We start from the raw sequence: 25,042 nt of genomic DNA on the forward strand, positions 1-25,042 counted from the left end.
CACGCTGAGAGGCTGAGGCAGGGGGATCACCTCAGGAGTTTGAGACTACACCAAGCAAGAGTGAAACCCCACCTCTACTAAAAATACAAAAACTAGTCAGGTGTGGGAAAAGGCACCTGTAGTTCCAGCTACTCGGGAGGCTGAGGCAAGAAGATCACTTGTACCCAAGAGTTTGAGGTTGCTGTGAGCTATGTTGATGCCATGGCACTCTACTTGGGGTCACAGAGTGAGACTCTGTTTGAAAAAATAATGAGTGATATATTAATCTATGTTTATCCTTTCTTTTTTTAAAAATTTTGTCTATACATATACATGTGTTCCTTTCATCAGTAAAACACTGTCTTATTGGGTGGTGCCTGTGGCTCAGTGGGTAGGGTGCTGGCCCCATATAATGAGGGTGGTGGGTTCAAACTCGGCCCCAGCTGAATTGCAACAAAAAAACAGCCGGGCGTTGTGGCGGGCACCTGTAGTCCCAGCTGCTTGGGAGGCTGAGGCAAGAGAATCGCCTAAGCCCAGGAGTTGGAGGTTACTGTGAGCTGTTATGACGCCATAGCACTCTACGGAGGGCGATAAAGTGAGACTCTGTCTCTACAAAAAAAACAAACAAACATTGTCTTATTACCAAAGTTTCATAGGAAGTCTTAAAATCTGGTAGTATAAATCCTCTAACTACTGTTTTCTTTTTAAAATTACTTTTGCTATTCTAGATTTTTGCATTTTCACATACCTTTTAGAATTATCTCAGTATCTATGAAAAAACTTATTGGTATTTTTATTTGGATTGTGTTAAATCTATAGATCAACTTGGGAAGAACTGCCACTTTAATAATTTTGTGTCTTCCAGTTTGTAACTTTAATATATCACTCTCCATAGTTAGGTCTTTAATTTCTTTTATCAGTGTTTAATAGTTTTCAGTGAAGAGGTCTTACATGTCTGTTAAATTTATTCCTAAATATTCCATGTTTTCTGGCACCATTAATTATATGAAGAATTGAAATTTTTTTTCATTTTCTTATTACTGTTAGTAAGGTAAAATTTAATTGTTTTGTATAAAAACCTTTTTTTTGTAGAGACAGTCTCACTTTATGGCCCTTGGTAGAGTGCCGTGGCCTCACACAGCTCACAGCAACCTCCAACTCCTGGGCTTAAGCGATTCTCCTGCCTCAGCCTCCCGAGTAGCTGGGACTACAGGCGCCCGCCACAACGCCCAGCTATTTTTTGGTTGCAGTTTGGCCGGGGCCGGGTTTGAACCCGTCACCCTCGGTATATGGGGCCGGCGCCTTACCGACTGAGCCACAGGCGCCGCCCAGTATAAAAACCTTTTATCCAGTGACCTTGAAGGATAATTTTAGTAGTTTTTTTTATGATAAAGTTACCTGCAAAAGCGACAATGTTATATCTTCCTTTCTGATCCTTGTGCCTTTTTTTTTTGACAGAGTCTCACTATGTCACCCTGGGGACAGTGCTGTGACGCCACTATGACCCAGGGTGACATAGGGAGGTAGAGTGCTGTGGTGTCACAGCTCAAACTCTTGGGCTTAAGCAATTCTCTTGTCTCAGCCTCCCTAGTAGCTGGGACGACAGGTGCCCCGCCACAATACCCAGCTATTTTTTGTTGTTCTTGTTGCAACTGTCATTGTTGTTTAGCTGGCCTGGGCCGGGTTCAAACCTGCCAGCTTCTGCGTATGTGGCTGGTGCTATGGGTGCCGAGCCAGATCCTTGTGCCTTTTGTTTATTTTTCTTCTCTTATGGAACTGGCTATGATCTCCAGTACAATGCTGACAAGAAGTGGTTAAGAGCAGATATTCTTTATTCATCTCCAGTTTTAGGGAGTATGTTCCATATTTCTCCATTACGTATGATATTAGCTGTAGGTTATCCTTAGAAGTCCTTTATTAGTTTAAAGAAATTCCCCTTGGGCGGCGCCTGTGGCTCAGTTGGTAAGGCGCCAGCCCCATATACCGAGGGTGGCGGGTTCAAACCCGGCCCCGGCCAAACTGCAACCAAAAAAAAAAAAAAAATAGCCGGGCGTTGTGGCGGGTGCCTGCAGTCTCAGCTACTTGGGAGGCTGAGGCAAGAGAATCGCTTAAGCCCAGGAGTTGGAGGTTGCTGTGAGCTGTGTGATGACACAGCATTCCACCAAGGGCGATAAAGTGAGACTCTGTCTCTACAAAAAAAAAAAAAAAAAAAAAAAAAAGGGCGGCGCCTGTGGCTCAGTCGGTAAGGCGCCGGCCCCATATACCGAGGGTGGCGGGTTCAAACCCGGCCCCGGCCAAACTGCAACCAAAAAAAAATAGCCGGGCGTTGTGGCAGGCGCCTGTAGTCCCAGCTACTCGGGAGGCTGAGGCAGGAGAATCGCTTAGGCCCAGGAGTTGGAGGTTGCTGTGAGCTGTGTGAGGCCACGGCACTCTACCGAGGGCCATAAAGTGAGACTCTGTCTCTACAAAAAAAAAAAAAAAGAAGTTCCCCTTGATCATGGCTTGGTAAGAAATTTTTTTTTATAAAGTACTGAATATTCTTTTTTTTTGACTGGGGCTGGGTTTGAACCCGCCACCTCTGGCATATGGGACCAGCGCCCTACTCCTTGAGCCACAGGCGCCACCCCAAAGTACTGAATTTTTTCAAATGCTTTCTCTGCATCTATGAAGGTGAGTATATAATTCTTCTCCTTTTCCTCTTAATGTGATGAATTATATTGGTTGGTTTTTCAATGTAAAACCAACCCTACATTCCTTTGTCATGATGTCTTATTGGTAATGCATACACACACACACATATTCCTATATATATATGAATATATTATGCATATATTTATATATTTACATTTATTTTATATATATAACTACATATACAATATACATATATATACATACACATATATATAATCCCTAAAGCACATACATACACATACGTATATATGAGGTTGCACAGTGAAGTTCATGAACTCATGCTAGGAAAAGTACTGCAATACCTCATTGCTGAATATCACTACGGTCACCTTTGAACTACTCCCCCTAGGAAGCTATGCACCGATGCTAGCACCTAGTTCACTCTTCAGAGCAATTTTGGAACTTTTTTTCTGGAATGGCCATCAGAGCTGTCATAGTATGAGGTCTTACAAGTAAATTCAAGAGCTCATCCTAGAAAAAGTGCTTTGAAGGGTGGACTAGGTGGCATCAGTGCATAGCTTCCCAAGGGGAGGACTTTGAAGGTGATTGTAGTGATGTTCACTGGTGAGGTATGTAGCACTTTTTCTAGGATGAGTTAGTGAACTTTTGAACTTCACTGTCAGACCTTGTACAATGACAGCTGTGATGGCCATTCAAGAAAGAGTTCTAAAATTGCCTTGGAGGGGTGGAGTAGGTGCTGACATCAGAGCATACCTTCCCAAGGGGAGTACTTGGAAGGTGACTGTAATGATAGTCACACTTTATCTAGGCTGAGTTTGCTTAATTGTCTGATCTTGTACATATGTATATTTAGTTGAATTCAATTGCGAATACTTTTTTTTAAAAGGATTTCTGTATCCATATTCATGGGGGATACTGGTCTGTATACTGGTCTATAATCTTTGCTATATTTTGACAGTAGGGTTATGCTGGTCTCATAAAATGAGTTGCAAAAGGATTCCCTCCACCTGTTTTCTCCAAGAATACGGGTAAGATTCGTGTTATTTTATTGAATTCTTGACAGATATTACCAGTAAAACCATCTGTGCATAGTTTTCTAAGTATTTATGCAAGAGAAAAAAACCCAATTGTCTGCATAAAGATTTGTTTACAACTGTTTATGTACAAATGAGTATTAATTTGTAATACCCCAGACTGAAAATAATGCAAATGTCTATCAACATGTGAATGGATAAGTGAATTGTGATGTAAAGATATACTGAATTACTACTCAGGAGTAAAAAGGACCAAACTAATCATATATGAAACAACATGGATGAATTCCAAAAGTATTATGCTAAATGAAAAAAGCCAGGACAAACTGTACAGAAACTATGATCCCATTTATATAAAAGTCGAACGAATCGACTTTTTGAAAGGGAGAGGGGAAGGAGAGGAAACTAGAACTGAAAAATCAATTTAAGAAATCATCAAATCTGGCCAGGCGAGATGGCTCCTGCCTGTAATCCTAGCACTCTGGGAGGTGGAGGCAGGTGGACTGCATGAGCTCATGAGTTGGAGACCAGCCTGAGCAAGAGCAAGACCCCCGTCTCTACTAAAAATAGGCAAGAGAATCACTTGGGCTCAAGAGTTGGAGGTTGCTGTGAGCTATGACCCTAAGGCACTCTACCCAGGGTGATGGCTTAAGACTCTGTCTCAAAAAAATAAAGAAAAGAAAAGAAAGGCTCAGTGTCTATAGCTCAAGCAGCTAAGGTGCCACCTACACACACCAGAACTGTCGGGTTCGAATCCAGCCAGGGTCCGCCAAACAACAATGACAACTACAACCAAAAAATAGCAGGGTGTTGTGGTGGGCGCCTATAGTCCTAGCTATTTGGGAGGCTGAGGCAAGAGAATTGCTTGAGCCTAAGAGTGGTTCTCAACCTTCCTAATACCACAGTTCCTATGGATTGTGACCCACCGGTGAGAACCACTGGCTTAAGCCCAAGAATTTGAGGTTGCTGTGAGCTGTGATGCCACGGCATTCTACCCAGGGCGACAGCTTGAGGCTCTGTCTTAAAAAAAAAAAAAGAAGATTAAGATAGTATATTTTATGTTATGTATTTTATAATTTGTTTAAAGAGGAGAAAAGATTATTTGGAGGAAGGAAGATATATTACATATTAGAAGAATAGAATAAAAATAACAGCTGATAGTGCAGCTATCAGTGAAGGTCAGAAGACTAGAATGGTATCCTTTATATAGTGAAAGAAATACAACTGTCAGTTTGGAATTTTATACCCAGCAAAAATCAATGAAGGTCAGAAGACTAGAATTATCCTTTATATAGTGAAAGAAATACAATGGTCAGTTTGGAATTTTATACCCAGCAAAAGTCAATGAAGGTCAGAAGACTAGAATGGTATCCTTTATATAATGAAAGAAATACAATGGTCAGTTTGTAATTTTATACCCAGCAAAAATTGCTCTCACATATGAAAGTAAAATTAAAATATTTCTAGATAAATGAAAGTTGGAAAAATAAATCACCTGGCCACTCACATGGCAAGAAATGGTAAAGGGAGCTCTTCATACTAAAGAGAAAGAAATCGGGTGAAAATTTCAATAGATAATGCTTAATTTTTGCTTTCAACATTAATACATACGTTAAAAAACTTAGAAGGGAAAAATAGTCTTTTATAGTTACACAGATATTTACTATTTTTGTTGCTCTTCCTTCATTCCTGAAGATCCACGTTTCCTTCCTATATATACCATCTTGCTTCAGCCTGAAGACCTTTAAAACAGATCTGGAGGGCGGCGCCTGTGGCTCAGTCGGTAGGGCGCCGGCCCCATATACCGAGGGTGGCAGGTTCAAACCCGGCCCCAGCCAAACTGCAACCAAAAAATAGCCGGGCGTTGTGGTGGGCGCCTGTAGTCCCTGCTACTCGGGAGGCTGAGGCAAGAGAATCGCTTAAGCCCAGGAGTTGGAGGTTGCTGTGAGCTGTGTGAGGCCACGGCACTCTACCGAGGGCCATAAAGTGAGACTCTGTCTCTACAAAAAAAAAAAAAAAAAAAAAAAAAAACAGATCTGGAAATTCTCTTATTTTTCCTTCATCCAAAAATGTCATTTTGTTTTCATTCCTGAAGGATACTTTTGCAGAATATAGACAAAGGTCAATGAAGGTTTTTTATTTTCCATTAATTTCCAATGTTTCCCTTTATCATATGGAATGTTATTTTAATAGGGGCTTTAAAAATCTGTAGTAATTACAACATCAGGGGTTTCTTGAGGTTAGCACCTGTGTCTTCTGTAGAAAACAGGTTATATTTTGCTGGATTATATATCCTGAATGTTGTCACTGTTAACTGTGCAGACTTCTGTTATAATCCCCTGGAGAACTGATAGTTTTGTTTCTGCAGGAAATCAACCTGGTTAGGTTCAAACTACAAGTTTTGTCTCTCCTGGATGTGGTAGTTCAAATCTTAGTTCAGTCCACATAGTCTTTGTTATGCTAGTTTGGGTCTGTCCCAACATGTACATGTACAACTCAAGGTGAGCCTAAGTCTTACGTAGTTTCATGCCTGGAATAGGAGATCTACTTAGTTCTCTTCACTGTCAGTACTTCTTCCAGCCCCCAAAGGGGCAGGAGCTCCTTTTTTGGTTCCTCTATGCAGAAAGATGGGCTTTCTATGAGAGTTTTAGCCACTGTGCTACTTTGTGATGGAGGCAAATGCATGAGACAAAAAACTTCATCTCTGTGTAGACACTTCACCAAGTTTTTATCCCCTCTACAATCTGCCTCCTTTTATTTACTTTTCTTTCTTTTTTTTTTTTTTTGTTGCAGTTTTTGGCTGTGGCTGGATTTGAAACCACCACCCTCAGCATATGGGGCAGGCGCCCTACTCACTGAGCCACAGGTGCCGCCCAATTTTTCTTTCTTTTTTTTTTTTTGTAGAGACAGAGTCTCACTGTACCACCCTCGGTAGAGAGCCGTGGCGTCACACGGCTCACAGCAACCTCTAACTCTTGGGCTTACGCGATTCTCTTGCCTCAGCCTCCCGAGTAGCTGGGACTACAGGCGCCCGCCACAACGCCCGGCTATTTTTTTGTTGCAGTTTGGCCGGGGCTGGGTTTGAACCCACCACCCTCGGCATATGGGGCCGGCGCCCTACTCACTGAGCCACAGGCGCCGCCCCCAATTTTTCTTTTTTTGTGGTTTTTGGCAGGGGCTGGGTTTGAACCCGCCACCTCCGGCATATGGGACCAGCACCTTATTTACTTTTCCTAGTCTTTGGGTAATTGTACTTTGGATTTTGTCCAGAGTTTTCCTTGTAATCAGTGGAAGGGATATAAAAGTCAGCCTTCTGTACGTGTGAATTCTGCCTCCATTGAATACTGTGAACAGTGGCTTCTGCCACCACAGAGGAACTAGAACTCCTAAATTATTTTTCAGAGTTTGTATATGTCTTCTAAAATTTATCATCTCTTTATCCATTATACCCATTTTACCCCTGAGATTAAAAAATTAACATAATTATTTTAAAGTCTTTGTAGGCTAGCTCTACAACCTGGGTTTATTTTGGTCTCTTTCTGTGTACTGACTTCTCTCAACTATGTGTCAATGTTTATGGTTTCCTAATGTGTCTAGTGATTTCTCATTCTATGCTGAACATTTTAGGTTATATGTTACAGGAACTTCATAGGAAAAGCCATGTAAATTGAATCTCACTTCTTTCAAGAGTCAAATCTCTTCCAGTTTCTGTTTGATTTTTCACTGCTCTTCAGTGCCCTCAAACTATTGTTTTTTGAATATTTTATCCAAAGTTTATAATTGTTACAGTAGGTTTAGTATGATGTAAGCTACTTCAATAGTCCCAGAAACTATACAGTCTTTCTGAACTTAGGAAAGCTTCCTTCCAACCTTCTTTCTCCCCTTGGAATTCTGCAAATGCTGTTTGAACTTATTTCTCTAAAAATCTCCTTGAGATCTCCTTGAGATCACCTTGCTCTCTCATCCACACAAGTGAAAACAAAGACACAAAGAAAACCACAGCTTGCTCAAGGACCCACACCAATGCTACTTCCCCAACTGTAGACATGTTCTATCTCCTCTACTGTGTTATCTCTCTACCATACAGACTTGTTCAAATATTTATTATGCACTTATTGCGTACCCTGGGTTCCCTCTTCAAAGAGCAGTAACATATTAATAAAAAACTCCATAATACAAGGTAGAAAGTTCCAAATGCTGGGTGAGAGATAATAAAAAAAACTGCTATGGTAAATCAGAGAAGACCATGAGTTCCAACAAGGGAAATTAATAGAGGTTTTATAGAAGAAGTAGTGGTGCAGTGAGCAGGTCCTAATTGCTAATTCAAGTAGAGACATTTATATATTTTTTTCTCTGATGCTTATCAGTATCATGGGCGTAGAGGTGTGTGGCAGTTGTTAATATTATATAAAGCCTTCTACTTCAAGTGCAATCTGCAGACATGCTGCCTGATATCACCTACATAGAGTTTATCAGAAAGGCAGGATCCCATGACCCCACGCTTACTGCACTGAGAATGAACATTTCAACAAGATCCTCAGGTACTTCATCTGCACATTAAAGTTTGAAAGGCACTTATATTAAGTACTTTGTCTTTCACTAAAACTATACTTTTTTCCACATCCCACTTTATGCAATAGAAGTATTATCTTAAAACCTGACTTTGTCCAATCCCAGCCTATCACAAATGCGGGAAGGGGACGGGATACGAGGATAACAGGTAATATGTATTGCATATCTACTACTACTGGGTATTTTAAGCATGTTTGGTCATTTTACACACATTGTAAATCTTTGAATTAGTTATTCCTGTTCTGAATATAAGGAAATTAAAGGTAAATGAGCTTAAATAAGTGGCTCAGGACCACCAAGAAGAGTGGCAGAACCTGAATTTGTACCCACGTGTGAGCGACTCCAAAGCCTGAAGATGCTTTTCATTATACCACCCTGCCAAATGGAGGTTGAATGAATGACAAATGAATGAATCATGCGGCTTCAGGAAAAAGGGTATTTGAGGCAGACTTAAGATTGAGTGTTGGGAGGTTATATAATGGTAAATGACTCAGAAAAACACAAGCACAGTAGCACAGTGTAAAGGGCACAGGACCAGAAGTAAGCTGATCTGGTTCTACACTGCCTCTGCCATTGATTAAGCAGTTCCTTCCCAGAATGCTAGGGTTACAAGGTGAGCCACCAGCCCAAATAAAAAATTTTTATAGCATAATTTTTGATACTGGGAGGTTTCTCTGGAACCCAATTAACATTGTGTAGCAACATGGACGCTACCTATACAATGTAAAGGTTACACAAGTAAAAAATTTTGTTGTATGTGCGTTCATTTACCTGAAAAGATATAATATTTTGCTCCTTTGTATTTAAAATTTAAATACAGGGACTGAAAAGTGCTAGGTCCTACGAGTGGTCACTCAGGCGGCCCCCTACCTTGCATTTTCTGCTCTCCGGCTTATGCACTGGTGCAAGTAGAGATACTCCTGAGGTGCACTAGTGGACAAGGCGGGCTGCACATGGTTTGACATGGGGGGCTCAAACGTGAACAAGGTTGGCTGGCTGGAGTGCGATGGTGCTGAGGACTTTCGTTCTCGGAGAAGGTGCTGATTGGAGCTGCTGAGCTCAGCCGGAGAAGAGCGGGGGCCATGGTGAGTGGCTGCAGAGATGTTTCTCAGTGAGTCTATGAGAAAGAGAAAGAGCCCCGTAAATGAAAGAGGAAGGAAAGATGTCCTTACTCTAAAGTGGATTGACAGAGGAAGAAAAAATATTAAGAGCAGAGGCGATAATCTAACAGTAGCATTCTCTCCCTCTCACATACCTGCCCTTCTCTGCCCTCAAAGAGGAGGGCTGGGGCCTCCTGGCCATCTAGGTTGAGGAGAAGCTCTGTACCTCTGTATTTACTGCTTTGGGACTAGCCTGGAGGCCGCTTCCTATGACAACCTGGGCCTTACCTGCTCCATTCCTAGGAGGTATGGCTACTCATGGTGCCTGAGTGTAACCTGGATCCCCAGACGAGGTCAGCCTTTGGAGCAGTGAGTACTCCTGCCTTCTTCCTCTTTGGTGGCTCCTCTTATCACTGCTTCCCTTAAAGCTACGGCTGGCTTTGTTAAATGAGGTTTTGCTTACTGAAGACTAATTCACTGAGGCCCTACCAGGGGTCCTCAAACTACAGCCCGAGGGCCACATGCAGCGGTGTGAATTGTATTTGTTCCCATTTTGTTGTTTACTGCAAAATAAGATATGTGCAGTGTGCATAGGAATTTGTTCATAGTTTTGTTTTTTTTTTTAACTATAGTCTGGCCCTCCAATGGTCTGAGGGACAGTGAACTGGCCCCCTGTTTAAAAAGTTTGAGGACGCCTGCTAGACTGTGCCTTATTGCATTAATGATAAAAGCACAAATGGATCTGGAGCTATCCTTTAAGATTGGACCTCAGCTCCTCTTGGTTGCCCTTCCAAGTCCTTGGAGGACAGCTGTGACCCCCACTCCCCAATACTCTGTCTACTGGTCATTTTCTCTCTTAACTCTTATCACAAACTCTCCTCTGTTGTGTTAGAAAGGAAGTGAGGTATTAAGGACAGATAATAGTTTAAAGTGCTACACCCCAAGCCAAGGATATTATTCATTTAGCTGGCTCTCTAAGCTTAGTCCAAATTCCTTAGCATAACATACAAGGCTTTTCACAGTCTGACCTATTTCCTGCTTTTCTCCACCCATAAACAAGGCATATGGAAGGACCATCAGGCCCTAAACACACTAGTCTCTTTTATAATTCTTTGTTTTGGCTTATAGTGCTCCTTCTGCCTGGGTTTCACTTCCACTCTGTTGGCAAACTCATATGCAGACTTTAAGACCCTACAGGGATATCATATTCTCTCTGAAGCCGTCCTGGGCTTGGTTCTTCTTCTGTGTGCCAAAGGCACTTGGCCCATACTTCTCTTAGACCCACAGTCACTCTGCTTCCTTGCCTCACCCATGGCTTTCTGAGAACAGTAACTGTGATGTGGTTACCCCTATGGTCCCAGGATGTACCTAATGAAAGCCAGGTACATAGAAGGGTCTTAGTCCATGTTTGCAGAATAATCAAAAATATTCATTCAGAATTCACAAATGCCAGCAGTGAAACTTCTTGTTCAAAATAAATACAAGTTTAAAAATGTAATTTTAGGCAGTATGATTGCTGGTGGGATAAGGTTTTGGTTGTGGTATTAGAGGCTTTCTAGGGTTATTCAAATCATATCAGAAGAGACATGGTTCTTCTACTCCCCATCATCTGACCTATTTCAGGCTATACCCTTCTCACAGCCCCAGGCAGGATCACCAGCTCATTAATGCTCCACAGCATTAATTACTCCTCGGTCCTTTCTGATGCTGGGCGGGACAACTTCTGCCAGTGTACAGCAGAGAAAGCTGATGAGCCTCCTGGGGAAAACCTACCATTGACAGCTGTATTGACCTCCAAAATGAATACCATTACAAGTCTTATAGTGAACTGGATGTTGTTAACAGAATCAATGGCTTTATTGCTCTGTTAGATTTACAAGATGAACTCCCTAATAGCAGAGGAGAGAGGGTTTACACTAAGGGATGGAGTAGTTATGGCACCAGGGAATGAACACAAGCTGTTCCCTGAGAAGACATGAGAAGGCGCCAAAAGAAAGCCTCTGGTCAGAGTCTGTACTCTCTGTGTCTTTTTTGGACCCCTCTTCCTTTGTTTACCCCTTCCATGTTGACCTTCCCACAGCCTCACTCTCACTCTGGAGACTCTCCCTAGGAAATCCTATCCACTCCCACAGCTTCAGTTGTCACCTATGTCACCTATGTGTGACTCAAATCTTAATCTCTGGCTTAGTTCTCTCTTGGGGACCCCTGTTGTTGGGCACCTCTATTCAGATGTCACACGAGGTGAAACTCAACAATCTAAAATGAACTCACCACTCCTATGTCTTCTGTCTCAGGGAAGTGCATCATCATCGCCATCTCCCCCAAGCCAGAAGCCTAGGCACTATCTGTGACCTCTTCCTGTTTCTCAACCATGTCACATTGCTGTCACCACCCTACTTAATATTCTGCAATGGCTCCCTGCTATCCTTAAGATGATTTACAAAGCTCTCTATTCTTTATAACTATTTTCCTCTCAGGGGCGGCGCCTGTGGCTCAAGGAGTAGGGCGCCGGTCCCATATGCCAGAGGTGGCAGGTTCAAACCCAGCCCCGGCCAAAAAAAACAAACAAACTATTTTCCTCTCAGAAGAACACAAATCATTGTACCACAAAGTCATCTGCACTACAATGTTTATTGCAGCTAAATTCATAATTGCCAAGTTGTAGAAGCAACCCAAGTGCCCATCAACCCATGAATGGATCAACAAACTGTGGTATATGTATACAATGTAATATTATGCAGCCATTAAAAAGGACGGAGACTTTATATCTTTTTTTTTTTATTTTGAGACAGAGTCTCAAGCTGTCGCCCTGGGTAGAGTGCCATTGCATCATAGCTCACAGCAACCTCAAACTCCTGGGCTTAAGCGATTCTCTTGCCTCAGTCTCCCAAGTAGCTGGGACTACAGGTGCCCACCACAACACACGGGCTATTTTTCTGTTGCAGTTGTCATTGTTGTTTAGCTGTCCCGGGCCTGATTCGCACTGACCAGCCTCAGCGTAGTGTGCCTTACCCACTGAGCTATGGGTGCTGCTGCCACGACTTTACATCTTTTACATTTACCTGGATGGAGTTGAAATACATTCTTCCTAGTAAAGTATCACAAGAATGGAAAGATGAATATCCAATTACTCCTTACTATATGAAATACATAAACAATTACATGTTTGGCTGGGTGCCCATAGCACAGTGGTTACAGCGTAGCCATATACACCAAGGATGGCAGGTTTGAACAGGGCCAGGACAGCTAAACAACAATGGCAACTGCAACCAAAAATAGCCGGGCATTGTGGCGGGCGCCTGCAGTCCCAGCTGCTTGGGAATCTGAGGCAAGAGAATCGCTTGAGCCTAGGAGTTGGAGGTTGCTGTGAGCTGTTGATTCCAGGGCACTCTACCAAGGATGACAGCTTGAGACTCTGTCTCAAAAAAAAAAAAAAAAGACATAAGAACAATAAAACACTATTATAGACCAGTTCGGGGGTTGAGGGAAATGGGAAGGGAGTGGGGAGGACAACTGGCAGAAGGAGGGAGGGCAGGAGGTGGGTTCTCACCTAATGTGCACATTGTGAGGGTCTATAACACGCCCCCTGGGTGAAGGGCTCTTCTACAAATGGAACTTTGCTCTGGAAGTGAGAACAATGTAACCTAAATATTGTACCCTCATATTAATTTGAATAAAGTTAAAAACAAACAAACAAACTGTTTTCCTGCTGATTTCTTTAACCTTGTTTCTTACCCATACTTCCTTGTGTTTCAAATGGATTTTAAGAAAATACCAACCTCCCTTTCGTTACTTCATACATTTGGCTGTAATAAGCTCAATGAGGGCAGGGATTCTCTCTTTTGTAATGTTTTTATCCTCAGTGTGTGACACAACTCAATAAATGTTGATCAAACAAAGTACATGGCATAAGTCACTACTCCCTCAGTAAGGTTCACTGACTCCTCATTGCCTTCAGAATAAAGTCCAGGATCCTCAGTCTGAGAAGAAAGGTTACTTTGACACAAACTACGTATCCTACTTTGTCATCCAATGCATCCTCCATGCCCATGTTGAACAGCGTGGCTGTATCTCTACAGCCCTGTGCTTTGGGCTGAGGAGTCAAATTTGTGACAAAGTCTAATTACTAGCAGACCTGGAGGAAGTAACTTCATCTCCCAGAATATCAGTTTCCTTATTTAGAAATCAACATAGTGTAGTTGTAAGGATAAAATACATATATACTCTAGAAAACCCTACATGTCACAGGTGTACAAAATGTGTTCTAATACTTCCATATATTGGGTGCTAAGAACAGTGGCAGCACATAGTAGGTATTCAATATATAGATACATATTTTTAAATGTACAGAATAAATAAAAGAATAGTCCATGGCACAAAAAATCCAAATATGCCCGTTTCTTATGGTCAAAATCAGAGCAGATTTAAGGGTCTGTTAATAAGCTGCAGTAAGGGTTTGAGTGAGTTTGGCCCTCCTGCAACAGAAACTTGGATGTCTGTTCCACCAGTATAAAGCCATGTCCATGAAATCAGCCAGCTCCATCTAATGGGCTATAGCTCCAGAAAAGTTTTTCAGTTTTGGCACTAAATCTTGCCAAAAATCGCACTTCTATTTGCAACTTTAAAAGATCTGTGCCTGTAGCCGGGCGTTGTGGCAGGCGCCTGTAGTCCCACCTACTTGGGAGGCTGAGGTAAGAGAATCACCTAAACCCAAGAGCTGGAGGTTGCTGTGAGCAGTGACGCCACAGTACTCTACTGAGGGTGATAAAGTGAGACACTGTCTCTAAAAAAAAAAAAAAGATCTGTGCCTGAAGTTATGTGATTATTCTTTGGTGTCTATACTGGTTGAACACGGTCTCCCAAAATGCATGCTTACCTGGAACCTCAGAATGTGACCTTATTTGAAAATAAGGTATTTGTAGATAGGAGGAAGTTAAGAGGAGGTCATAACTGGCTCAGAGCAGGCCCTCTAACTTAATGAACTAGTGTCCTTATATTGTAAGAGAAAAGAAGGGTCAGGCGTGGTGGCTCACACCTGTAATCCTAGCACTCTGGGAGGCTGAGGTGGGTGAATTGCCTAAGTTCACAGGTTCGAGACTAGCCTGAGCCAGAGCAAGACCCTGTCTCTAAAAATAGCCAGGCATTGTGGTGGGGGCCTGTAGTCTCAGGTACTTGGGAGGCTGAGGCAAGAGAATCACTTGAGCTTAAGAGTTGGACGTTGCTGTAAACTGTGATGCCACAGCACTCTACCTAGGGCACAAAGTGAGACTATGTCTCAAAAAAAAAAAGAAAGAAAGAAAAATAAGAGAAAAGAGGTAAGAGTTACAAAACGGACATACAGGGAGAAGGTCATTCGATAGTGCAGTAGAGATAGGAGTGATGTATCTAGAAGCCAGTTTCTTCGGAATGCCGAAGATTGCTGGCAGCCACCAGAAACTCTAGAAGAAGCAGACACAGATTCTCCCTTAGAGTACCAGAAGGAACCAACCCCACCAATACCTTAATTTTGGATATCTTGCCTCCAGCACTATTAGAAAGTAAATTTTTGTTGTTTTCTTCTACCCAGTTTGTGGTAACTTTTTATGGTAGCCTCAGAAACCAGTGTAGTACCATAAAATCTAGAACTTCAAACAAGTTGTTCTTAATTATCTTAGAAAAAGTAATTACAAAGTTGAATTCAGAGACAAATTTTCTGGAATAAACTCTTCCCACTTTGGACTGTGAAGGAAGAGTGCCCTCCTACCCTTTCCCCAGGGGTCCAGCCCCCTGTTCTGACGAAGTTCCGGAGGCTCTACCTCTCCTCATCAGCTGGAGGCAGGAGCTTCAGACAGCCTATGTTCCCTGCTGGTTCATTTTGCTCACTGAAAGCTATGAGATGCATTTTACATTCACATTCTGACAGGGCTGATTCCTAGGCCTGGAACTGCTGTGATTCAAGGCTCTGTCATCGCTCAGAGTTATACCCTATAATTAAGGTTTCAGAAATATGTCCAAACATGTCATAGAACAAAAGCTACATGATGTGGTATATGTAACAGAAAAAATATATTAGGCCAGCAGTTGACAGACTTGGCCCAATTCCTGATCTCCCTTTAGTTTGCTATTTCACCTTGAGCAAATTACTTAGCTTCAGTTGCCTCATCTGTAAAAAGGGACTATTGGCACTTGCCTCACTGTTTATCATAGAAGGTTGATAAGACCATGAAATTAAAACACATACTCCGGTGGCACTTGTGGCTCAAAGGAGTAGGGCACCAGCCCCATATGTCGGAGGTGGCAGGTTCAAACCCAGCCCCGGCCAAAAACTGCAAAAAAAGAAAAAGAAAAAAAACCCCACATACTCCATGCCTATAATCCTAGCACTCTGAGAGGCCAAGGTCAGTGGATTGCTTGAGCTCAGGAGTTTGAGACCAGGCTGAGCAACAGCAAGACCCCATCTCTACTAAAAATAGAAAGAACTGAGGCCAGAAGATCGCTTGAGTCCAAGAACTTGAGGTTGATGTGAGCTATAATGCCACCACACCCTAGTCAGAATGAAACTGTCTCAAAAAAGCAACAACAACAACAACAACAAAACACATATACTACCTCCCCCCCAAAAAATTTGTACATTAATGTCCACAGCAACATTATTCATGAACCAAAAGTAGAAACAATCCAGGTGTCCATCAACTGATGAACAAAACGTAACATATCCATATAATGAAATATTATTCAGCCATAGAAATGAATTAAATACTGATATATGCTATTTCAATGAACTCTCATAATATTATGGTAAATGACAGAAGCCAGTCATGAAAGACCTCAGAACACACGATTTCATTTATGTGAAACATCTATAATAGGTAAATCCACAGAGACAGAAAATAGATTAGTGGCTGTCTAGGTATAGGCATGGGAGAGTAAGGAAAGGAAAAGTGAAGTCTAATGAGTAGGGGGGGGCAGCACCTGTAGCTCAGTGAGTAGGGCACTGGCCATAAACACCAAGGCTGGGTGGTTCGAATCCAGCCCAGGCCTGCTAAACAACAATGACAACTGCAACAAAAAAATAGCAGGGCGTTGTAGCGGGCACCTATATTCCCAGCTACTTGGGAGGCTGAGGCAAGAGAATCCTGTAAGCCCAAGAGTTTGAGGTTGCTGTGAGCTATGACCTCTACCGAGGGCAACATAGTGAGACTATGCTTCATATAAATAAACAAATAAATAAATAATGAGTATGGGGTTTCTTTACAGGGTAATAAAAAGTTTCTAAAATTAGATTTTAGAAATCTCTAAATTTAGATTTTGGTGATGGTTGCATAACCCTCTAAATATGGTTTTTAGGCTTGGCACCTATAGCTCCATGGTTAGGGCACTGGCCACATGCACCAGACTGGCGGGTTCGAAGCGACCCAGGCCTGCTAAAAAATAACAACAACAACAACAACAACAATAGCAACAAATAGCCAAGCACTGTGACAGGTACCTGTAGTCTCAGCTACTTGGGAGCCTGAGGCAAGAGAATTGCTTAAGCCCAAGAGTTTGAGGTTGCTGTGAGCTGTGATACCACAGCACTCTATCAAGGGCCACACAGTGAGACTCCATCTCAAAAAAAAAAATTAAAAAGTGTATATATATATATATATTTTTTTTTTTTTTTTGATAGAGTGCTGTGGTATCTCAGCTCACAGCGACCTCAAACTCCTGAGCTCAAGTGATCCTCTTGCCTCAGCCTCCTGAGCAGCTGGGAGGCAAGAGGATCACCAGATGCCCATCACAGATGCCCACCACAATGCCAGCTAATTTTTCTATTTTTAGTAAAGATGGTTCTCCCTCTTGCTCAGGCTGTTTTCAAACTCAAGACCTCAAGCAATCCATCCACCTTGGCCAAGTGCTAGGATTACAGGCATGAAGGCCAGGCATGGTGGCTCATGCCTGTAATTCCAGCTTTTTGGGAGGCCAAAGTGGGTGGACTGCCTGAGCTCAGGAGTTCGACACCAGCCTGTGCAAGAGACCCCATCTCTAAAAAGCAGCCGGGCATTGTGGCAGGCGCCTGTAGTCCCAGCTACTTGGGAGGCTGAGGAAAGAGGATCATTTGAGTCCAAGAGTTTGAGGTTGCTGTGAGGTATGATACCATGGCACTCTACCAAGGGCGACAAAGTAAAACTCTGTCTCAAAAAAAAAAAAAAATTGCAGGCATGAGCCACTGCACCTGGCCGAATATGTATACTTTAAATGGGTGAATTTTACAGTATGGGAAATACATCTCAGTAAAGCAACAAATATACACATGTAGTTTGACAGTTCCTCCAAAAATTAACACAGAATTATTAATATGACCTAGCAATTCCACTTGTAGGTATACACCCTAGAGAAACATAAGCATATCTGAACGAAAAAGAGCACAAATGTTCATAGCAGCATTATTTCATAATAGGCAAAAGATAGAAACAACCCAAATGCTCATCAACAAATCAATAAATAAAATGTGATATCTTATACAATGGAAGGTGATTCAGCAGTAAAAAGAATAAAGTATTTATACAAGTTATAACATGTATGTATCTTGAAAACATTATGCTAAGTGAAAAGAAGCCAGATTCCATTTATATGAAATGTCCAGAATTGGTAAATATAGAGGTAGAAAGTAGATTAGTGGTTGCCTAAGGCTGAGATAAGGACGAGAGAATAAAAAGTGGCTGCTAATGGGAATGGGAAGTGACTGCTAATGACTACCTGGTTTCTTTTGGGGGTAATAAAAAGTTCTAAAATTAGATTGTACTGATGGTTGCACAACACTGTGAATATATTAAAAACACTGACCTATACACTTTAAATGGGCCTAACCCCCCAACGCCCACCCCAAGCCCTTTGCAGGGTATGAAATGTTAAGTATGCAAGAGATTAGGGGTAGTTTAATAAAACACATCTGAATTTTATTCTTTATTTCCCCTCTGAAGAGAAAACAGAACCAGTTAATACAACATTCTCACTGGAGTTTGTTAGAGTAAGAGACGTTTTCTCTTTTCCACCTTCAGTTCCCTGCATCACCTCTTTACCCTGGCCCAACCCCACTGTCAGGCCTTCACCCCATAATCACAGCAAGGCAGAATAAATTTCAGGGTAAGACAAAATAGCAAGAACACAGGTTTTGAGTCAAAAGCTGCAAGTGGGTTGAAATTTTATTTCCAGTGAGTGATCCTCACATTCATGGCAGGAATCAGCGGACCCAGGAATACGGCTCCAATTCTGCCGTTAACTATGATCTATGATCACACATAGGTCTCTCAGAGCTTCAATTCATACCTATCAAGTCTGGCAGCATAATCCCTGGCCTACTGATTTGTCTCACTGGGTGGTTTTTTTTTTTTTTTTCAGACAGAGCCTTAAGCTGTCTCACTGGGTAGAGTGCTGTGGCATCATAGCTCACAGTAACCTCCAACTCCTGGGCTCAAGCAATTCTTTTGCCTCAGCCTCCCAAGTAGCTGGGACTACAGGCGTCCTCCACAATGCCTGGCTATTTTTTTCGTTGCAGCCGTCATTGTTGTTTGGCGGGCTGAAAACCCGCCAGCTCAGGTGTATGTGGCTGGCGCCTTAGCTGCTTGAGCCAGAGGTGCCAAGCCTCTTTTTTTTTTTTTTTTAAGAGACAGAATCTCACTTTGTCACCTTGGTAGAGTGCTGACAGCAACCTCCAGCTCTTGGCTTAGGTGATTCTCTTGCCTCAGCCTCCTGAGTATCTGGAACCATAAGTGCCTGCCATAATGCCCGGCCATTTTTTGTTGCAGTTTGGCCAGGGTTGGGTTTAAACCCACCACCCTTGGTATATGGGGCTGGCACCCTACACTGAGCCACAGGTGCCGCCCTCACTGGGTGGTTTTAAGAGTTGCATAAGATAAGGGTGTGAAAGCAAATCTATGCACCGGCATAAAACCTTAATGTAATTTGTTTTTATTGCCTGAGTACCCCTTGAGGGAAGAAAAGAATGGTAAAAATAAAGGAAAACATTAAACAATGTGTGTGGTTGGGCTGTTCCTGGTACTTTGCAGTAAGGCTGTTGTAATGATGTGTCTTGAGTCATTAGGAAGGTCAATTATATAGCAAGAAGGAAAGAGAGGTTTCTAGACTCCTGGCCTGGTCTTCTATCTCCAAGTCTAGACTAAAGATAATACCCACAAATGCCTGAGTCAGTATGTTTTCTCTTAAACAGGGTTTTATTTTTTCCTTTCCCTCCTGGCTTCTTTTTAGGTCTCTATAAAATCACTCCCCTTCCTTTCCACAATCACCCCTGGGAAGCCTGCCCAGCATACAAACACTCCTCCCACCTTCTTGCAAAACTCTAGAACAGGAAAGCCCTGAAGGATTTTAGCAGAGCAGCCCAGCCATCAACCGGCTAGTGATAACAGGACCAGGAAAGGGGAGGTTGGTGAGAGTTTCTGGAAAAGATGACTGGCCAAATGGCCAAATAATGACTAGTTCCCTTATCTCAATGCCCTTTTATCTTTATCCCTTTCTCCCAAAATCCCCACCCTCAAGCCTCAGTGGGTCTCAGAGCCCATCAAGGGTTTGACCAAAGCCTGTGTTGGAGCCTGGAGTCAAAGCCTGGCTCTGCTAATTCCTCACTCTGTGGCCTTGGACATGTTAACAAATCTCTTTGATTCTCACTTGTTCAACAGGGATAATTAATATTTTGTAGGGCTGCTGTGAGGTTTAGAGGCCATTTCATACAAAGCATTTAGCGTAGTACTTATCCATTTTTATTGCTCTTATTCCTGGAGAACACACAGACCTGGTTGAGGCCCTGATATGGGCCAAGAGGTATAAGTTGCTTTCCAAGCCACGATGGATGCTTGAAAGGCAACTGTCACTATTTTAGTCAACTACAACTACACCCCGTATAGATGTTGAATGGGGAATTAATGAGAACAAATAGGACAATACTGAGTATAATCATCACAGCTGCCGTTTACTAGCACCTACCTACCATGTGTCTCCAGTCTACTCTGTGAGACAGTATTACCCCCACACACATTTTTGGGGGGAGGAATGAAGAAACACAAGGCTCGGAGAAGTCACTAATGAATTCTACCATCACACAGCTAGATAGCAGCAGCGCTTAGATCTGAGACAGATCTGTCTTCAAAGCCAATTCTTTTCACCTGGGAAGAGGTTCCCAGGTGATCCCTATGAGGTCCTATCGACTGAGTGAATCTGGGAATGCCATTTCATCTTCCTAAGTCTTATCTCTATTCATAAAATTTATAAAAGGAAGAAATTGGATTAGGATCAAGGATATACATCAAAATTATTTTGGGGAAACAGAGAGCTCGTCCCACCTCAGACCAAATGAGTCATATTTAAATTGGGATTTAGATTATAATCCATCTCCAGTTCTTAATTCTGAGGCAGAGGTAGAAGGGCTAGGATCTACTGACAAAAGGGTAAAATATGCTCTGAAAGGCAAATAAAAGAATAAATACTTCCAAAAATTTTTCTTTGTGAGGCCAAAAAAATCAGTCTGCAAGATAGAGTCTGAGAAGCTAACCCCCTGCCCCCCTCCCATTATCTAGTTAAGGTTTCACCAAGATTGTGGTGTTTATCTCAAGAGGCTCGGAGTCACACATAAACAACAGGTATTGTGATATTGGTAAAGGTTACTTTAATATCTTTTCTTTGATGATTTGCTTAGATATTTTGTTAAAGTGAAAATTATCTTTACGTTGTTTGAACCTTGTGTGTTATTAGTGAAGACTACTTTAATGTTGTTTTCTGTCAGATAAAGGTAAAATTTTCTAGGCTTGTTTCCTGGTCTTTCCATTATAAAAGTTACTAGAATTGTAACTGAGGCAGAACAGAATTGAGAGGCTACTCTTGCTTTTCTCCAGAATTGCTGGCCTTGTGACAACTAAAGCTTGTTTGGACCTAAACCCAGTCTCTGCATATTGGCTGGACAGTGACAGGTAGCCAGACCCTCTTTGGTAACATTTTTTTTTTTTTTTTTGAGACAGAGTCTTAGTATGTCGCCCTCCGTAGAGTGCCATGGCGTCACAGCTCACAGCAACCTCCAACTCTTGGGTTTAGGTGATTCTTTTGCCTCAGCCTCCCAAGTAGCTGGGACTACAGGCACCTGCCACAACACCCGGCTATTTTTTAGTTGTACTTGTCATTGTTGTTTGGCAGACCTGGGCTGGGTTCGAACCCATCAGCTCCCGTGTACGTGGCTGATGCCCTAGCTGCTGAGCTATAGGCGCCCAGCCTGGTAACATTTCTATTATCAGAATTATAAATTGAAAACCATCCATGTTCTCACTGGCCTCTCACATAATTGATGGCCAACTCCAAAGGAACAAAGTGTAACAAAAATAACCTGATGTGGATTTCTCAGAAACAGGTTCTGAAACTATTTTATTAAGGGCCTTGGGCAAAACTTTTAATCTCTTTGCACCTCATTTCTCATAGTCAAATGCCAAAGAGGACACTCACTCTACAGAGTTCTTTTGAGGGTTTTATGATATAAAATATAGCTCAATAGGAATTATTAAATACTCAAGAAGTGGTTGTTGGCTTGACACTTGTCCCATCATTTATTACTAGAAGCAGAATGGTGGTAAAATTCTAAGGGTTCTAAATGGGGAGAGGATGATTGATGAAAGAATTTTGAAAACAGAATGGTGTAGATTCTATGGGGTTCCCAGTCCCTCAGAAAGCTAATTGAAAAACAAAGATTAGGGCGGCGCCTCTGGCTCAGTCAGTAGGCGCCGGCCCCATATACCGAGGGTGGCGGGTTCAAACCCGGCCGTGGCCAAACTGCAACCAAAAAATAGCTGGGCATTGTGGTGGGTGCCTGTAGTCTCAGCTACTCAGGAGGTTGAGGCAAGAGAATTGCCTTAAGCCCAGGAGTTGGAGGTTGCTGTGAGCTGTGTGAGGTCACGGCACTCTACCGAGGGCCATAAAGTGAGACTCTGTCTCTACAAAAAAAAAAAGAAAAAGAAAAACAAAGATTAGGCTTGACGCCTGTAGCTCAATTGCATAAGACACCAGCCACATACACCAGAGCTAGCAGGTTCGAATCCAGACCCAGCCTGCCAAACAACAAAGACAAGTACAACCAAAAAATAGTTGGGCGTTGAGGCAGGTGCCTGTAGTCCCAGTTACTTGGGAGGTTGAGGCAAGAGAGTAACTTAAAACCCGGGAGTTGGAGGTTGCTGTGTGCGGTGATGCCATAGCACTCTACCAAGGACAAAAGCTTGAAGCTCTGTCTCAAAAACAGAAGGGTGGCGCCTGTGGCTCAAAGGAGTAGGGCGTTCGCCCCATATACCGGAGGTGGTGAGTTCAAACCTGGCCCCAGCCAAAAACTGCGAGAAAAAAAAAAAAAAAGAAAAACAAAGTTAGATGGGTGGAGAATTCTAAAAACACACTGACAAGCACTGAGGGTGAGATTGGATCCACAGCTGGTCATTTTAACATACAGTCACAAGCCTGAAATTTTTTAAGAAGGAGTAATTCTCAGAAACTTCTGGCATACATCATAATTAGAGGAAATTCATAAATGTAAGGCCAATGTATATAATATAGCAATTGGAAGGGTCTTCTTCCTCCCACTTCCTAAAATCTTTCAGCTACAGTGTGAGAAACTATAGCCCAGAGAAGTAAGGCTACTTGTTGAAGGCCACAAAGTGGGTCAGAAGTGAAACCTGGAATCAAAATTCAGATCTCCCAGTCCGGGGTGCTTCCCCTGAAGCCAAAGAAAGATGTATTCTCGGCTCGGCGCCTGTGGCTCAAGCGGCTAAGGCACCAGCCACATACACCTGAGCTGGCAGGTTTGAATCCAGCCTGAACCTGCCAAACAACAATGACGGCTGCAACCAAAAAATAGCGGGGCATTTTGGTGGGCGTCTGTAGTCCCAGCTACTTGGGAGGCTGAGGCAAGAGAATCGCTTAAGCCCAAGAGTTGGAGGTTGCCATGAGCTGTGATGCCACAGCACTCTACCCAGGGCAACAGCTTGAGGCTCTGTCTCAAAAAAAAAAAAAAAAAAAAAAGAAAGAAAGATGTATTCTCTAAAATGTGTGTGTGTGAGGAAGGCAATGAAAACATGAGATCTGATCACCAGGACACTGGCAGAGCAGATCTGTTATTTTGATGTGAGTTTAGAATGTTACTCATATTTGCATGGTAAGTAAACATTGGCTGGATCAAAGTACTAAAGACTAGCATAAATAATTCTTCAAGTTCAAAAATATAAGTTTCCTAGTGTTTATAAAAACTATAAAGCAGAAGAAGAAAAAAGGGGGTGGTAGAGACAGGCAGTAACATGAGCTCCCGTGAGGCCTTCCGGGGACTGTAATTTTTCTCTTCCATTCAAGGAAGACTCCAAGAACACCATCTCAGAGCTTGGGGAGCCAGCCAGAACATCCTGACCTTGATGCATGTGATCTCACTGATATATTAGCAGAAATTGATTCTGTAAAGGGCACAGAATAAAGAGACAGGGTGGCTGCAGCATCACGGCAGCACACAGTCCCTGTTCACCCTCTTTGCCCCAGGGCATCTCGTTCAGCCTTCTGTAAGGCCTCCAGTTAGAATTAATCATACCTTCCTCTATACTTTTCATAGTACTTAATTTTGCCATTTATTTTAGTTGGGAATGCATAGATCTGTCATATGAAATGACACTGAGGGCTGACAGAAGTCAGGATCCAGGGGTCCTCACGCTAAGGCCCGCGGGCCACATGTGGCGATGTGATTGTATTTGTTTCCGTTTGTTTTTTTTTTTTACTTCAAAATAAGATATGTGTAGTGTGCATAGGAATTTGTTCATCGTTTTTTTTTAAACTATAGTCCGGCCCTCCAACGGTCTGAGGGACAGTGTACTGGCCTCCTGTTTAAAAAGTTTGAGGACCCCTGACTAGATCATCTCTTTTTCTCTTATGATGTTCAGCACAATATTCTATGCCTAGTAAATGCTTAGAAAAAAAAGATGTTCAACAAACACATTATGGAAGTAACTTCTGAGGGTATCATTCCTCCCTGGGTCAGAAGAAGGAATAACTAACTCCAGGATCCAAATGTAAACTGTTCTTCAGGATGGAAAAAATTTTTAAATTAAAAATCACTTAGTGAGGTTTTCTGGGTTGTGCGTGTCTGTTTTTTGGACAGCAAGTCCTGGTTTAGCCATGCACTGTCCCATTCAGTTGAGAGATACCAGGCTGCAAGCTTTGTTTATACCTTTCCACACCTCAGTAGGGGCAGATCTTTCCCCTGCTCCTTTGTGTGGGGCTTGGGTTGGTCTCCCCAGGCATATATGAAATGATTACTCTTGTCATTTTCTCATGGTCGGGAGCACATACTGAAGGCACTACTGAGCTCATTCTTGCTCTGTGAGCTTCTACATGGTATCACAGTTGAAAACGAAAAATTCACATTCAGGACAGTACTTCAGCCTTCTTCCAAGGCACTTCGGGAACCTGTTAGTATTCTCATAGGAACCAATCCATCTAGCGCAGCGGTTCTCAACCTGTGGGTCATGACTCCTTTGTAACAATGAAAATACATCCTGCATATCATATATTTACATTACAATTCATAAGAGTAGCAAAATTAGTTATGAAGTAGCAACAAAAATAATTTTATGGTTGGGGGTCACCACAACATGAGGAACTGTATTAAAGGATTGCGGTAGTAGGAGGCATTAGGAAGACTGAGAACTACTGATCTAGTGGGTACCA

The 25,042-nt window shown here is 42.4% G+C and overlaps 1 protein-coding gene across 2 annotated transcripts in view; it reads right to left on the minus strand.

Annotated features, from left to right (window-relative positions):
* The window catches only part of GAB2 (GRB2 associated binding protein 2), a 218,013-nt gene that overhangs the window by 23,504 nt on the left and 169,467 nt on the right, over positions 1-25,042 (minus strand). For both annotated transcript variants that reach the window (XM_053560066.1, XM_053560067.1), the window contains exon 3: positions 9,108-9,354. In XM_053560066.1, coding sequence (XP_053416041.1) covers positions 9,108-9,354 — 247 coding nt within the window. The remainder of the gene's footprint in view (positions 1-9,107; positions 9,355-25,042) is intronic.

Source organism: Nycticebus coucang, chromosome 14, assembly GCF_027406575.1.
Source record: "Nycticebus coucang isolate mNycCou1 chromosome 14, mNycCou1.pri, whole genome shotgun sequence".
NCBI classification, from domain to species: Eukaryota; Metazoa; Chordata; class Mammalia; order Primates; family Lorisidae; genus Nycticebus; species Nycticebus coucang.